Source organism: Salminus brasiliensis, chromosome 1 (genome assembly GCF_030463535.1).
Source record: "Salminus brasiliensis chromosome 1, fSalBra1.hap2, whole genome shotgun sequence".
NCBI lineage: Eukaryota > Metazoa > Chordata > Actinopteri > Characiformes > Bryconidae > Salminus > Salminus brasiliensis.
The window spans coordinates 98,122,050-98,139,635 of record NC_132878.1 but is presented as its reverse complement, the minus strand read 5'-3'; the positions used below and the strand labels follow the sequence as shown (position 1 = coordinate 98,139,635).

The 17,586-nt window shown below is 41.1% G+C and overlaps 1 protein-coding gene across 1 annotated transcript; it reads left to right on the top strand.

Annotated features, from left to right (window-relative positions):
* Positions 1-1,573: 1,573 nt before the first annotated feature.
* Positions 1,574-17,279, top strand: LOC140569675 (NLR family CARD domain-containing protein 3-like). The gene is given in 13 exon segments (XM_072692559.1): positions 1,574-1,650; positions 3,330-3,424; positions 3,579-3,686; positions 3,825-3,938; positions 5,172-5,220; positions 5,559-5,757; positions 6,101-7,129; positions 7,132-7,891; positions 8,498-8,671; positions 11,072-11,245; positions 14,407-14,580; positions 16,404-16,450; positions 16,541-17,279. Coding segments are annotated over 12 exon segments (3,438 nt in total). The 5' UTR covers positions 1,574-1,650; positions 3,330-3,380; the 3' UTR covers positions 17,107-17,279.
* The last annotated feature ends 307 nt before the right edge of the window (positions 17,280-17,586 follow it).

The window sequence follows — 17,586 nt, the reverse complement described above, 5'->3', positions numbered from 1 at the left end:
GACAAAGTGTGCAATAGTGCGCACTAGATTATACACACTTTACAGGTCAAGCTCGGTGAAAACAGATGTGCCCCAGAGCGGTTCTAATGCTACAGAAACTAAAGGCAAGGGGTGTGTAAACATTTTACTGATGTGGTTCAAGTCTCTGTCATCTATACACAATCTCAAACCAAAAGAATTGGAGGCAAAGTTGAAGTGCAGCTTTCCTTACATGTGATTTCAGAATTGTTAGAGTACGGTGTGTAATGCCACTAATAGTGCTGCTCATTCCAGCCAATCTGAGGGACTAGGGTACAGAGTTCCAGTGCATCCTCCACAACAGATCTCTCCTTGACAAAGTTTCCTACAAACCAGACTGAGTGTGTGACAAGAGTTTCACACTCCATCTTTTAGTTTTTTGCTTTACCAATGAGGCAAGAAATAAAACACAAGCCTGACAATACCTACAATTCAGGCTAATATCATACGTTTAAATATATTTTACAAATTGTATGTGTTTTAAAGGGTGTCATGATTTTTAAATACATGCTTTAATGGTTTCTTCAAACAGTAGAAAACTCTTGTGTAGATCATTCTTTATGCAATCTTTGAAGAAGTGGTTCTGTATCTCCCCAAAAAGAAACCACTTTTACCAAAGAACCGATTTACAGAGAATGTAGTCATATACAAAGAATTGTGCACCCCTGTTCTAATACCACATTAGATGATTTTCTGATTGAAAATAAAAGAACAAATCTGTAGGAAACTTAAATATGATGTTTTTTATTAACAAATAGAAATAAACAAAGTGTGTGTACATTATAATAATCTTCTATACTTTTTGAAAAGTCAATAGAATGTAAGCTAAAACATTACATATTTAATGTGCACGTACTTTTGCACAAATCCCATTTAACATTTAAGATCCACAGTTTTTAGTGTATTTCTGATCTATAAGAAAAACAATACATTTTCATAATCAATCTAAGAGGTGTTACAAAACTGTACAAAGTGTAAAAAGTGGTCAGCACACACAGACAGGTTGCAGCAGCTCTAGGATCTTATGATTTCTGACCTGTGCAGTCCTGGGCTGGTAAGTTCTCCATATATACAAATGTCTAAGCACCAGCTCTAAAGAAGTGAATGTCATATATATCCCCTTTAATAATGAACTGAGACAGTGGCATTTAGTAAAGCTTAATGCTGTTTAAGGTCTGATAATCAATGAATTCCTGTTGTAAAGTGTTGATGAAATGACCTTACTTTTATTTTCTTCTTCTCAGTACTTCCTCTTTAGGTTCAGTATCTGAACTGGGTTCTCTTGCAGTTTTACAGCTCTATTAATGTTGATGCTTTATGTGGAGCCACAGATGTTCTCCATTATCTATCCATGATTCAGACACAACAGCTGTTCTTGTCAGTAAACTCCATGTTTCACATCTGCTCCATCTTCTCTGACTGAAGTGTTCTCTGATTAAACCCTAACTTTCAGACTTTGGGCACTGCCTACAGTAGCAGTGTGTACAGACTGTGGTGTGTGGAGGTCTCTCCACTAGAGGGCGCTGTAGGCTGGGTGCTGGATTAGGTCAGGTGACTGAAGTGAAAGTGAAAGGAATTCTGAGTTGCTTCTTTCCAGAAGGAGAGAAGAGAGCAGATCTCTGGATTCACACTGTAAGTTCATTAACTGTTTAAACCGGATCATGTAGAAGATCACTGTGCTGGAGAAACACATGTGTGTCTGTAGGAGTCGATTCTTTAGGTGAACTCAGACAGTGGATACACAACGTCGATCTGACCTCTGTGTGTTTTGGTTGGATTCTGGTCTAGACGTCACCTGATCTAAACACAACCAGACTTCAACATAAAAATAATGTGAGATGTTGCTCGTGAATATGACGTCGATATAACGTTGAAATGCAGCTGAAATGCTTTGGCATTTTAACCAGTGAGTTGAATGTTGGTTTGGGTCTCAATCAGAAATGGTGCTGAACGCTTGGAGAATGTATCAGCATTTCTGTTCCAGCATATTCCTAAACGTTGGAGCTGTATTATAGCATTGTTATCTACTTCACAGTCAGACACTATTCTGCCCTTCAGCTTTTACACATTCTCAGATCCCTCATTTGTAAGCAGGAGGGCAGATCTCCTGATCTGTAGCACATACATGCTGCAGCTACCAGCTGAAATGAGCTGAAGATCAGAGGATCTACATGATCGAGCTTATTGGTGTAAACGTGTGTAGAGAAACACTGTAAACGTGTGTAGCTCTGGGGACAGTTGTGTGTGTACATATAAATGTATGTTGTGTTGATTTGTTTAGTTTGGATGGTAAAGAGTTTTTTAAGGGTATTAAAATTAAAAAGATTAAAAACGTTGAATAAAAGTGTTTAGATGTATTTGATTGGCTAAATCTAGCTGTCAATCATTGAGGTACTCCACTGTCCATTGGCTGTGTGTCGGAGGGGCGGGATGTGTGTAGGAGAGAGAAAGTGAAAGTGAAAGAGAGAGGAGGGAAAAGTACAGCGCAGCTGCTTTGTGTTGGATTTAATGTAAAGAAGGTTTTATTCTTCATCTTTATCAAGTCAGAAGAACAAGGTTGTGGAGCTGAGAACTTCTACAAGCTCCTGACAAGTAGCCGGACTCGGTACCCGGTCCCGTCCACATTCCCAGCCGGGGAATAGATCCAGCCCAGATAGCGGTCTGAACTACCGGGAGCGGTCAGATCTCCTCTGGCAGCATTGGACGCCCCCCATGCTGAGGTGAAGTCGGACGGCTCTCACTGAGGGAGTCGAGGGTCTTCCTGCGTTCAGCGCACGAAGCGGACAGGTAGTTTGAGACCACCCTGAACACAAGCAGCGGTTCGGGCCCGCAACGCAAGTACAGAGACCAACAGAACAAAAGGAGCCACCCCATAATATTAGTGTTTCTACCAGTGGAGCTCAGCTCCAGAGTCGTGCTGGTGGGACAGAGCTGTCTGTGGGCCACAACAGTGCTGTAAATGTGCTTCACTGCTTCACATGAACTGCTTCTTAAATAGATCAGCTAATAGAACTTCCAGTCCTGTTCTTCTAGTTCCTCCAGTTCTGATTAGCTCTGTGTTCACACTATTGAGTGGGTTCTTGTACAGGAATAGAGGACTGGATCTGTGAGGGGCTTCATAGCAGAGTTTTAATTCCCAAGTTAGAGTTAATCATTTCAGTACAGTGTTCTTTACTTAAAGGTGTAAACCGCCACCTTACTAACACTCTAATCAATATTAGAATTAGTGATCAGTACAAAGTGGGCGTGTGTGAAAACTCCAGTTTCCAGCTGTTCTTACAGTGAATCTGTTGTAAATGATCTGTTCTCAGAGAGCAGCATCTCCAGTGTCCAGCAGTGTGTGTTAGAAGAGGAACAGCTCCATGATGGAGCCTCTTACCTCCAGCAGTGGAGGAAGTGCCCCAGAGTGAGTATCCTCATATCAGCACTTCATCTGAAGAACCAGGAGAAGGAGAGAGTGTTTATGTCCCTCATGTTGAAGCTGAAGGAGTTTTAGTAAAGGAAGTCATTATTCCACACTTTACTCTCATCATGGATCATCATGAATCAACTGTTTTCAGGGTGAAGAGAGCAGCATCTCCAGCCCCCAGCGCTGTGTCTATGAAGAGTGACTGGTCCATGAAGCAGCTTCTACAGTTCATCAGTGGAGGAGGAAGCTCTGAGTCTCGGTACATCACTGCACTCAGTAAACTACTGTTCTGAGAGTGAAGCTCTTCAAATGTGTTCCTGAGCTTTCTTAAAGATGTGGTGTGTGTTGGAGTTCAGTGTGTAAATGCTGGAGTTTTCACTGTGTTTAATGTTAACAGGACTGAAACACAGAGAGCAGTTTCTCCAGAGCCCAGCTGTGTGTCTATGAAGAGTGACTGGTCCATGGGTCATCCTCCTGATTTCAGCAGTGAAGCTGTGACCTTTGACCCAAAGTGAGTGAAACATCAAACCTACACACACACACACACACACACACACACACACACACACACTCACACACACACACTGCAGGTGATCTTCATGCTGTTCCTCTGCACTGATTTCCACACAGGAGCTCAGTGTGAGGTTCTGAGTTCTCTGTATTTAATGATCAGTGTACACAGCTGGGTGTGATGGTGAGACAGGTTCTAGATTAGACTGACTGACCTGAACAATGTTCTAGATCACTAAACGAGGTCACAGAGAGTCGGTTCTACTCCCTAAATTACAATATCAGCTATAGGGTGGACAGTTACACACATATCTATATATAGAGACAGTAGGGGGACGTGTTTGAGAGGAGAGTGGGGGTGTTTTGATGGGTACTATAGGAATGGGATGGGGTGGGAGGTGTTGGGTGATGTGAGGATGTTTAATGTTCATATAAACAGTTCAGTCGTTCTCTACAATCAGAATGAACTCTTATTCAGATTGGTGAAAATCTCTGCATGTAAACAGAGCTACTGAGAGTCAGAGCCAGTCATTAACTTAGATCATAAATGAGGCAGCTGTGCATGAAATTACACACCAGTGTTTCACATCCAAACCTTACAGTTTCTCATAGAAATAGAACAGTTAGTATAAGCAGGTGATATCAGTGATATAAGCAGGACAGTCAAAGTGGGCTTTGGGTCAATGGTATATGGGTTATAATGTAATGAACAGATGGGTGTTCAGTCAGGCTGCTGTGTGTTCAGTTAGATTTACAAATGGATGAAATTCTACAGAATTCCACTCAGATTTAGTTCTTTTCAGAGCTCTTACCAGACGAGTAATGACTCAAACAAACACATTCACAACTTTCAGACATTTTAATCCTGAATAAACCCAAGAAATGATAGATTTGCTACGTCTGAAAACTGAAGTCAGAGACAGAATGCTCTGCTACTAAAACACACATGTATCTTTGTGAAGTCGTCTTTGTTTACATTAGTAGACGGTCGAGCTCTGTTTTCACCTTTAAGAAACATTTGGAAATGTGTGGGTTTAATTCAGCTTTTACTGAAGTTCAGTCTTTTAATTTGATCTGTTATTGTCTGTTATTCTTTATTTTATTAAAACTCTCAACTTTTATCTTCTGTCAGTATCACTTGTGTTTGATTTTTGGTGGTAAGTGCAAATGTGAGCTGCTATATCAGCTGATTAATTCATGGAGATCACAGTGTGGGTTTTCTATTCATCCACAGCGTCCAGAAGAAGAAGATTCACAGAGAAAAACTGGAGCATATATTCAAGGTCAGTCCTAAACCAGTCACATGATGAGGGTCTCCCTGATTTCTTTCATTTCTCAGTTTAAAGCTGCTTTAAAGTTTTGATACTTTGCTAATCATAATTCAGTCTCCTTCAGTTGCTGGTGTATTCTAACTGTAACAGTGTTCATATTAATATTTTAAGATGCTGTTCAGTCACATGATGTTTAAGTCCTTTTACACATTACAGAATCACAGCATCCAGAACTCCTCCACTCCTCAGATCAGTGTCTCTCTTCTGTTTAGCAGATTGTTCTGTGTTCAGATCATCTCTCTCTGTAATGGTGCAGCTTTAGTGATTCTCTGATGTTTGTTCTTAATCAGGAGCTGCAGCAGAAATTTATCTCTCTAGTGGAGAACGAGCTGAACACACTCAAGAAGCTCCTGAGTCCAGATTACCCAGCATGCTCTGAGAGAGAGGTGGCGGATGATCAGAGAGGGGGGAGAGAGGAGGTGCTGAAGATCACACTGCAGATCCTGAGGAACATGAAGCAGACAGACCTTGCTAACACACTAGAGAGCAGTAAGAGTTCTGGGTCATGACCATGGTTCCCAGCCTGAGTGCTAATGTATTCCTCAGTGAAGTCCCGCTTTTCAAAGGGAATAAAAATCAATACTTCATTGGATTTTGTAATTATAGGATAATGTATCACAGCATCAACTGTAGTCCTTAAACCTAACACTTACTGATTTTGTAGAAACACCATTAACAGCTCTAAGAGCTCTACAGCTGCTACAGAAACAACACACTACAATCTTTATTTTTAAATGATTTATTCACTGTATCACAGAGTTGTTCTACACAGGGGTCTTTAATGCAGGATCACAGCTGATCACATGTTTCTATTGTCTTCCTCTGGTATCAGAATTGGCCCCAGCTTGTCATCGAAAGCTCAAATCCAAACTGAGGGATAAATGTCAGAGAATTAATGAAGGAATCTCAGGCAATGGAAACTCAGCACTTCTGAATGAGATCTACACAGAGCTCTACATCACAGAGGGAGGGGGTGGAGAGGTCAATCAGGAACATGAGGTGAAGCAGATTGAAGCTGCATCCGGGAAAAGGGCAGCACAGGAGACACCAGTCAAATGCAGCGACATCTTTAAACCATTACCAGAACAGAACCAGCCCATCAGAACCGTACTGACTAAAGGAGTTGCTGGAATTGGAAAAACAGTCTCTGTGCAGAAGTTCATTCTGGACTGGGCTGAAGGAGAAGTAAATCAGGACGTTCTCTTCATATTTCCACTTCCTTTTAGAGAACTGAATCTGATGAAGAAGAAGAAGCTCAGTATGGTGAATCTTCTTCAGAGCTTCTTCCCAGAAACACAAGATTTAAAACCCAGACATTATAAGAGCTACAAGATCATGTTCATCTTTGATGGTCTGGATGAGTGTCGACTGCCTCTAGATTTCCAGAACAATGAGAACTTGGTGGATATAGAAAAAAAGACCTCAGTGGATGTTCTGCTGACGAACCTCATCAAGGGGAATCTGCTTCCCTCTGCTCTCCTCTGGATCACCTCTCGACCAGCAGCGGTCAGTCAGATCCCTCCTGAGTGTGTTGACCAGGTAACAGAAGTGCGGGGTTTCAGTGACCCTCAGAAACAGGAGTACTTCAGAAGGAGGATCAGTGATCAGGACCTGGCCAACAAAGTCTTCACACACATCAGGTCTTCAAGAAGCCTCTACATCATGTGCCATATACCGGTCTTCTGCTGGATTACAGCCACTGTTCTAGAGAGAATGCTGAGTGAAGCTGAGAGTGGAGAAACCCCCAAAACCCTGACGCAGATGTTCACACACTTCCTGATCTTCCAGATCAAACACAAGAGCCAGAAGTACAGTGGAGGAAGTGACCTTGATCCTCAGCAGACTAGAGGAAGTATTCTGGCTCTGGGAAACTGGCTTTCCAGCAGCTCGAGAAAGGAAATCTGATCTTCTATGAGGAAGACCTAAGAGAGAGTGGCATTGATATTAGAGAAGTGTCAGTGTACTCAGGAGTGTGCACCCAGATCTTCAGAGAGGAGCATGAGCTGCACCTGGGGAAGGTCTTCAGCTTTGTACATCTGAGTGTTCAGGAGTTCCTTGCTGCTTTATATGCGTTTCTCAACAGAAAGATTCAGAATCAGCAAACCACTGAACAGCAAACCAGTAAACTCTCTAAACTTTTCAGCAGATCAACGATGACTGACTTCCTCAACAGTGCAGTGGATGAAGCCTTACAGAGTGAGAGTGGACACCTGGACCTGTTCCTTCGTTTCCTTCTGGGTCTCTCACTGGAGTCTAATCAGACTCTCTTACGAGGCGTACTGACTCCGACAGAGAGGAGCTCTCACAGCAACGAAGAAACAGTCAAATACATCAAGGAGAAGATTGAGAAGAACATCTCTCCAGAGAAATCCATCAATCTGTTCCACTGTTTGAATGAACTGAATGATCACTCTCTAGTGCAGGAAGTGCAGAAATACCTGAACAGAGGTGGTGACCGTCATCTTCATCAGGCCAGGCTCTCTCCTGCTCAGTGGTCAGCTCTGGCATTTGTGTTGCTGAACTCAGAAGAAGAGCTGGATGAATTTGATCTCAGTAAATATGAACCATCAGAGGAGTGTCTTCTGAGGCTGCTGTCAGTAGTCAAAGCATCCAGAAGAGCTGTGTGAGTATTTTCCTTCAGGCTTTTCCACAGTTTTTAATGAACTGCTGAGGATTAGAACCAGTTTACAGTGGCTCACATTAGTATGAATTATCCTGTGTGAGAGAGAGAGAGAGAGTGTGTGTGTGTGTGTTATTTCTGTTGTTCAGTTGAAAATTAAGATTCAGCCTAATAGGCTGATATATATGAGAAGATATACCAATTTGCTTTGTTTAGATTTTTTTCGGTTACTGTCTCTTTAAGAGAGAAATGAATTAATGGTGATAATAAGTGAACAGAGAAGATTGGAAGTACTGCTGCTGTTCTAGTCGTTCATTGGGTGTCTAGTTAAGGAGAGCCAATAATATAAGTAATATTCAGGCATTTCATAACACCACTAAAATCTGTTCCAGAGCTGTTGGTGAGCTGCAGGTCCACGTTGTTCACAGTAAAATGGGTCAGCATGTGGAACTGGAGCTTTCTGCATGTTTTCTATCTCTATATAAAGAAACTCCAGGGCTTTAGACGGACGCTGTATTTCAGTTTAATTCTGTTCTCTATTCTTTATCTGTCCATTCAAATCTTCCTCTTTCAGTTTATTGTAAAATCTGTTTCTTCTTCATTTTTCAGACTGGCTTCATGTAATCTTGGAGTAGAGACGTGTAAAGCTCTGGGATCAGTTTTAAAGCTGGAAAACTCCTCCCTGAAAGAGCTGGACCTCAGTAACAATGACCTGCAGGATTCAGGAGTGGAGCTGCTCTCTGCTGGACTGAAGAGTTCACACTGTAAACTGCAGATTCTCAGGTCAGTGTTTCTGTCAGTTCATTGTGAAATGATAAATGTGAAGATGTGAGATTCAGAGCTTTACTAAGATGTTTTTATATCAATATACAAGATGAAGTTTCTAGTGAAGGTCAGAGTTCACTAACCGAACAAAGACCAACTCTCTAACGTCTGCAGTCGTCTTTAGATTGTCTAGAAAGATTTCTGATGAGGTCTTTCTTCCTCATAAACACATTGTAGCAGAAATGGGAGCGCTTTAACAAACCAAGTATTATTAATTAATTACTAAATGTTCTGGTCATTGATTTTATTAATTTATTACTGAATTAATTAGCTATGACCTGAATGAATGGGGCACCACCTGTAATTCTCGCCCAGGACTGTAGATTTTTGGTAACTGGTTGGTTCAGTTTAGACTCCACCATAAATAAAACTTACCTTGATTTGCAGTTCAGTTCTGAATTAAATTCAGTCTCAATTCAAAAGGCAGTTTTCTCGCTCCAGGGACCCAATCTCTTTGTATACACTCACACAAGAGCTAGTTATAATTAATAAAACATTATCATAGAAACATGTAATAATGAGAGAGATCATTACAGGATCACAGCCTTGAAGGTAGGCATGAGTTTAGTGTATCAACACTCACCCCACAGGACGTTATTCCTGAGATAGTGGTTAGAATAGTAATAAGGTGAGTTGTTTGGAGAAGTGCACTGACTGTTGGATTTGATCACATGGACAGCTACTGCTATTGGCTAGAACTAGACTGGTCTGACTGATCACTGTTAAACAAAGGTAACATGATCGGTGTGCAAGACTGAACAATCTGAATGTAACGTCCCTGCTCAAGTTCAACTCTAGGCACAAGTAGTTTGTGTCTGGAGCTTTAAAGAGAGATCCAAAGGTCGGCTCTAGAGAGAAGGTCCAGTCGAGACAAGGCTTTGAGGTGGAAGGAACGGATACCTGAGGAATGCTGTTGCACCTCTAATCAGCCCAGTAGGGAAGCCATCCTGCGTGGTAGAGCAGCATTCACAGGCTCTGTTCAGGTGGAGCAACACGACTGCTATGGATGCTTGAGTCTTCCTTAGGCAGGATGTGACAGTTTCATGTAGACTATAAATAGATAAATAATAGTTGTAAATAATAGTACTGTATAATAAATAATAATAATAAATAATTGTTTTAGCTGAGGCTTTTTCTCTTCTTCTTCTTCTGGAGCTCCGTTCTTTAAGCTAACTGGAACTTTAACTCAGGCCTTGACCTTTCTGTCTCTCTGTTCCTTTTCTTTTCCCACCGTCTGACACACAGGTTTCTACCCTCATCTCAGCATGTCTCGCTGACGTATTTAAACTAGCTGAGGTTATTCTTGAGGAAATAGTGAAGCTCTTTTGTAATTCGCGCTGGAGAAGAGCGTCTGCTAAATGCCTTAAATGTAAATGTAAATGTCACCACCACAAAGACTGTGACCTTCTACATGAACCAGAAACCCTGGCTGAATGCAGAGGTGCGTTCTTTACTGAAAGAAGGATGCTGCCTTCAGGTCCAGCAACACACATGAACTGAGGAGGGCTAGAGGAGAGCTGACTGCAGGTGTTAGGAGGACCAAAGCTGCATATGCTCAGAAAAACCAGGGACATTCCTGCCCCCCTCAGACAGGAGGCTGCAGAGCATTAGGTGTAAAATGAACAGACTGAGAAACAGCTTCATTCCAGAAGCTGTAAGACTCCTAAACTCCTCCTAGCCAAACACACTGCACTGACACTTTGAGGACACTGAGACACTTTACCCACACTAGACACTTTATTATGTTTCCACTACTTATTCATTCATGCTGCTACATTCCTTTCACAGTGTGATCAGACTGCTGCTACTTTTTCAAATGTGTTTGCTTTCTCACTTTCCTAATTATATCTACCATTCTTATATTCTAGATTTTATTTTATTATTATTATTCATTTTATTGCTCTTTGGGTGTAACTGGGACCTTGGGATCTCAATTACTCAGTTATTTTACTTCCTCTTCAGCTAGAACTGTTAAATGCTAAACTCTATTAACTCGTGGGTTTGAGGCACGAACATACATCAGTAACATGTAGAGGATACAGAGACAATCACCCACCAATTAGGGTGCTCTGGAATGGGCACTCTTCTGCCCTCCAAAGAAGGGGGTCTAAGTTAAGTTTTCCCTTTTTATTACAGTTTTATTGACGAGCTAGGATCCAGTGCCCTCTGATGGATCGGGGAGTTCGTTTAGTTTAACGACCTGAAATGTTTGATGCATGTGATCCAGTACTGTCCTACATTAGCTTTAGGCTAACACATTATTTACTGTTAGACACTCTTTATTTTTACTGTCAGAAATGTATCACTTTCTCTTTAAGTGTATTCTCAAATAAAATCTGTTTATTCTTCATTTTTCAGACTGGCTTTATGTAATCTTGGAGTAAAGACATGTGAAGCTCTGGGATCAGTTTTAAAGCTGGAAAACTCCTCCCTGAAAGAGCTGGACCTCAGTAACAATGACCTGCAGGATTCAGGAGTGGAGCTGCTCTCTGCTGGACTGAAGAGTTCACACTGTAAACTGCAGATTCTCAGGTCAGTGTTTCTGTCAGTTCATTCTGAAATGATAAATGTGAAGATGTGAGATTCAGAGCTTTACTAAGATGATTTTTAAACCTAATATCCAAGTAAAAACTCACAGGTTTGTAACAGCTTTGTGGGAGCTGGTGTCTACAGACCTGCTTCTGCTTCTTTTCATGCTGTAGATGATTTAGCTGAGCTTTTATTTCCATACATTGACTCAGAAATGTTGATTGTAGGTGATTTTAATCTGAACTGGTTAACCAATGCATCCGATCATCTGAAGGAAGTGTGTGGTAACCTCTCTCTTAATCAGCTGGAACCAGAACCAACATGACCAAACTTGTGTGATCCCACCAATTCAGCCTTAATAGATCTAATGTTATCCAACAGATCTGACAGAATTACGTCTACATGTTTATTTAACCCCGGTATTAGTGACCACTGTCCTATCAGATACATTAGGAACACCAGCATAAACATGTCAGGCTCTCGGATGGTGGTTAGAAGAAATTTTAAACATTTTAATGATCAAGGCTTTTTAAATGACCTGGTGCTCAGTGGCATTCACTACTCTACTAAATCCCAGATGTTGACTTTAGACCATTTTAGTAAAACAGTTCTTGCAGTGGTGAACAAGCATGCCCCCTATAAAAATGTTAGAATACGAGATCAGGTCTAAACCCTGGATGACCACTGAAATATCCTCCTTACTGAATGCAAGGAAAAGAGCATGGGCCCTCACCAGAAGAAATGGGACTACAGACCAGTGGCTTTTTTTCAGGCAGTTAAGGAATAAATGTACCTCCCACATCAGAAAGGCTAAATCAGATTACTACCTGCACCTGTTTACAAACTCAGCTTCAGACTCTTTCAAATACACAACAGATCAGAGCTACTCCACCCCATCTTACTAAATGATCATCAGATCACTGGTCAGAGAGAGCTCTTCCAAGCAGCTGCTGGACATTTATTTAACAATGCTAATGTGTAAGACCACCCAGTATGTTGGATACACCCCCTGCTGTAAGCTATGGTCTCTTTACAATCACTCTTTCTCTCCTCATACATCAGCTAAAGCCGTCAGCGCTATCAGCACTAATAAAAGCACAGGTTGGACCCTTTTTTCAGAAGTTTGGGTCCCCGATCATTTTAGATCACATTACTTACATTTTTAATCTCTTTATTTAATCAAGCCGAATTTCCAGTGTCTGGAAAACAGCACATGGAATTCCCCTCCACAAAGGAGGCGGAGCTTCAGATCATGATCATTTTTGACCAATATCAAAACTACAATGCTTAGTCAACATTTTAGACTCTTTAGTGAAAGATCAGCTCCAGACGTTTCTCTGTGTAAATTAAAGTCCTGTCAGACTACCAATCTGACTTTAGAGAAAAGCCCAGCACAATCTCAGTCACTACACTCATTCTAAATGATCTCTATACTGACATCAATAGAAAGAGACACTGTGCAGCCATCTTCATTGATCTCTAATGCACGTTGCGGACGGCTTCCCTCGTTAAGCCGACAACAGACACCTGGGACTGGGGCTTTTTAAACCTGAGGTGTTTCAGTCTCTTGTTGCCGTGAATTAGCTCTCTTGCAACCTCTGTATCACAGCATTCTATGGTCTGCTCAAGGGGAAGTACTTCTTGATCTTGATATTTCATATTTGGTCTGATCACTGTTGTTTATGTTTGTCTTGTCACTTAGGTCCTGTTTGGTTGTCACTGTTTCTTGCGTTCTCTGTTTATCCAAAGCTTTGCTTCGTAGTTTTCTGGTTCATAGTTCGGTTTTGTTTTGATCTGAAGCTTTGCTTTGTAGTTTCTGTTTATGAGTATTGTCTTTTATTGTACCCCTGTCGCTGCCCCTTAGTTCATGTTTGCTCAGTTCATGTATTCCCTGTTATACCGTTCAGAGCCCTCCCAGTCCCAGGGGTCTTACGTTGCCCAGACTGTGATGACCCTTAGATTGCTGTACCTCCGATTAGGCTGTTCGCGTTTCTTTGATTCCTTGTGTTGTTCATTAACGTCTTGCATCGTCCAACCCTGCAAGTGTTTCCCTATGCTCTCACTGCCACACCTGACCTGGCATGAGAAAAATATAAAAAGCAGAATGAAAGTTTTTCATTCAAATTGCTGACACAGATGTGCAAATGCACACAGCCTGTCTAGTTCCTGAAGAGAAGTATTACCAATAGACTCTCTGAAGCAGATCAACATAAAACCTTGGCACCATGCCTAATGCCAAGTGTCCTCAAAAATTGTGGTATAGTTTGGGGAGTTGAGGATAAGGTGGGGTGGTGATCATACAACATGACCTCACTGAGTGCAATCAAATCCTCACAGCAATGCTCCACAATCTAGTAGAAAGCCTTCCTGTACAGTAGAGACAGTTACTCCAACAAAAGCAGGATAAACTATTTTAATACCCTTGATTTCAGAAGAGACAGTGAATGAGCAGGTGTCCCAATACTTTTGTCCATATAGTGAATGTAAAATAGCACAGGATGGTTTTCTACCAGAAGTGACGAGTCAAACAGTGATGTTTGTGTTTTAGCAACAATTTATATGAATCAGCTGCAGGAGTGTATTTCTGCATGTGCTTCTAGAGGCAAATAGACTGAAAACTGAATTTACTGTTTTTACTGATTAATAATGTAGTAATTATCAGCCAGATAATCACCAGCAACTGTATTTAAACTGTGTAATACTACTACTACTACTAATAATAATAATAACAATAATAATAATAATAATAATAATAATGTAGTAATTATCAGCCAGATAATCACCAGCAACTGTATTTAAACTGTGTAATAATAATAATAATAATAACAATAATAATAATAATAATAATAATAATGTTGTAATTATCAGCCAGATAATCACCAGCAATTGTACTTAAACGGTGTAATAATCATAATAATAATAATAATAATAATAATAATAATATCAGTGTCATTATAATTAGTCTTTATATTGAATATTTTTAAGGAGATTCTTGGTTTGTCTATTTCATACCAATCTCTCTCTCTCTCTCTCTCTCTCTCTCTCTCTCTTTCACTGTTCATTTACCTCTCTGTCTCTCTCTCTCTCTCTCTCTCTCTCTCTGTCTCTCTCACACTGTTCATTTACCTCTCTCTCTCTCTCTCTCTCTCTCTCTCTCTCTGCAGAGTGTCTGGTTGTATGGTCACAGAGAAAGGCTGTTCTTCTCTGGCTACAGCTCTGAGTTCAAACCCCTCCCACCTGAAAGAACTGGATCTGACCTACAACCACCCAGGAGAGTCAGGAGTGAAGCTGCTGTCTGCCAGACTGGAGGATCCACACTGCACACTCACCACACTCAGGTATCAACAGCTGTTCAGTGGTGTGTGTGTGTGTGTGTGAGTGTGTGTGTGTGTGTGTGTTTTATTGTTTCTATGATCACAATGAACACAAACTGCTCTCTGAATAAGCTCTAATTCTCACACTTTCTGAAAAAAACACAGTGCATCCAATAAGAATGAAACCCTCTACATCTTTTCTACAGCAATAAAAACATGGTAGCTTACAGAAAGCACTGATGGATTCTACACACTGATCTGATTGAATGCGTGCAGAATAAAGAGGCATGCACTTTGGAGGCAGATTTACACAAGTAAACACATTCAGTCTATTTACATTCTGCTAGGGGGTCTGTGAGTAGAGCTGGATTAGAAATATGTTGAACTGATCAATATTATTGAGGATTATATAGACTTAAAACCATATGAAAACCTGTCAGTCCTAATGAGAGAGAAAGAGAGAGAGAGAGAGCTGCATTAAGATTAAACAAATACTAAAATGAATAAATAAATAAAAAAGAAAATTCAGGTGTAAAACAGAGCTCACCATCCAACACTGAGCACACCGCCTCACCACGGCACCACACACCTTTAAAAGTCTCCAGATCAGACACACACTTATAATAATTCAAATTCATCAAAACCCTGGACTTTACCAGTCTAGAGAGGATCTGAACAGCGGCACAGTCAGCTGACCGCTCCACACGGTTCTTGTGGCTGATGTACGCTGCTAAGACTATTTAGTTCAGGATGGAAGACATAACAGTACTGACCTAGGCTTCTTTCCTCATCCAGTCTGTGTCTTCTACACAGTGTCTTATAAATAGCCGCTAGTGGTGAGGACGTTATTCGCTCATTTCACCTGCGTTTACGATACAAACTAACTCGGCCACAGAACATCAGCCAAAATGATTTTATTACTTTTTATCATTTGATCAGATTCACCAAGGAGTAAATCTGCTTTAGCTCCTCATTACATAGCCCAAGTGTTCTGAAAGCAGTCCAGCTTACCGCAGGTTCTACTGCATGTTCCTGTCCACTGTGAATGCCACTGCCAGAACCACCATCGCCGCCACCACCACTGTCCTCAGCCACGGGAGCTGATGAGGGCCCTGCTGTGGCAAACATGTCTGTAATTTGGGCACATTTGGCAGCGTTTGCTTGGAGAGCGAGTTTCTTTGTTTCTTGCAGTTTCTCTGTGCTTCTGTTGCGTTTTCTCTCCATCTGTCTGATTCCTCTAGGAGCTGTAAAAGGAGCACAGGAACCACTGTTCACTTTAAGCACACTTTCAGTGGCAATATACACAACCTTCACCATGGCTATGAACCCTGGGTTGAAGTTCTCCAGACTTAGAAGGGTCAGGACGGCTCTCCTACAGCCCAGGAGAAGCTTCCCCTCAGTAACACTGACCCAGAGCACCTCAAGTACATCCTGAAAACATCATCCCCTCTCTGAGAGAGGAAGATCTGCTGAGTGTGTTTAGGAGAAGCTCCACAGTGTGTTCAGTTATCAGCTAAATATGAACACAGCTGCCACACCCTGAGAGAGGAGAGTCCCTCACCACTGTACATATATTAATCCCATTCCTTTATGAACTCTCTGTGTATATATCTATAATTCTATAATTCTATTATCTGTTATTCTGTTATTATTGATTATTATTCCTTATCCTTATTATTTAGCAGTAATAGTAGTTTTCATTCTGTTCCTCACAACAACTGTTATTTACAATTTATTCAATGAAGCCAATTAAACTGAACTGAGAGAGAGAGAGAGAGAGAGAAACTGTCCTGATCTGTGTGTGTGTGTGTGTGTGTGTGTGTGTGTGTGTGTGTGTGTGTGTTTAGGGTGGAACATGGAGGGAAGATCAGAATCAAACCTGGACTAAAGAAATGTAAGTTCACACACACACACACACACACACACACACACACACACACTATCAGTGCAGTGTTCCTCCTCTAATGTCTCTTCTTGTGTTCAGACGGCTGTGATCTCACACTGGACCCAAACACAGCACACACACGTCTCTCTCTGAGTGAGGGGAACAGAAAGGTGGTGTGTGTGAGAGAGGAGCTGCAGTCGTATCCTGATCATCCAGAGAGGTTTGATAGGTGTCATCAGGTGATGAGTAGAGAGAGTCTGACTGGACGCTGTTACTGGGAGGCTGAGTGGAGCAGAGTAGGAGCTGCTGTAGCTCTGACTTATAAAACCATCAGCAGGAAAGGAGTGAGATCAGACTGCTGGTTTGGAGAGAATGAAGAGTCCTGGAGTCTGATCTGCTTTGATGAAGGTTTCTCTGTTTATCACAATAATAACAGAACTGCTCTCCCTCCTCCTCCCTCCAGCTGTAGGAGAGTAGGAGTGTATGTGGACTGTCCGGCCGGCACTCTGTCCTTCTACAGCGTCTCCTCTGATACGCACACACTCACACACTTACACACACTCACACACTTACACACACTCAACACCACATTCACTCAACCCCTCTATGCAGGGTTTGGGGTTTATTATTATGACTCCTCAGTGAGTCTGTGTAAGATAGAATAACTCTGTGTGTGTGTGTGTGTGTGTGTGAGATTGTCTTCCTCATTGTCTAAAGGGTTCAGTTCTCTAAAGAACAGTGAGAAATCAGTCTGACATCAACAACAAAAAGTATCATTTTATAGATCTTATCAATATTGTTTGTTTATATTAAAGAAATGTACAGTTTGATGTAGAACCTGGATCATTTATGTGAAAAATATATTAAAAAGAATGAAATCCTTTATTTTAGTGACTCAGTTTCTCCATTTTAGTGGTTTTGCTGCTTCTTATTGTCTCTTTACCTTCAAATAAAACTTTGAATAATTTCTAAATATGTTTGTATTCTTAATAAACAACTAATTTTAATCAGTGTGAGCTTATTTGGAAAAGGGGCGAGTTTAAAGACTACCCATGTACCCATTAAGCACAGCCTGACTTTCTGCTTTTAGAGATGTCATTCTTTATTTTAAAAGAGAAAAACATTATAATGAAGTGAAATATTTC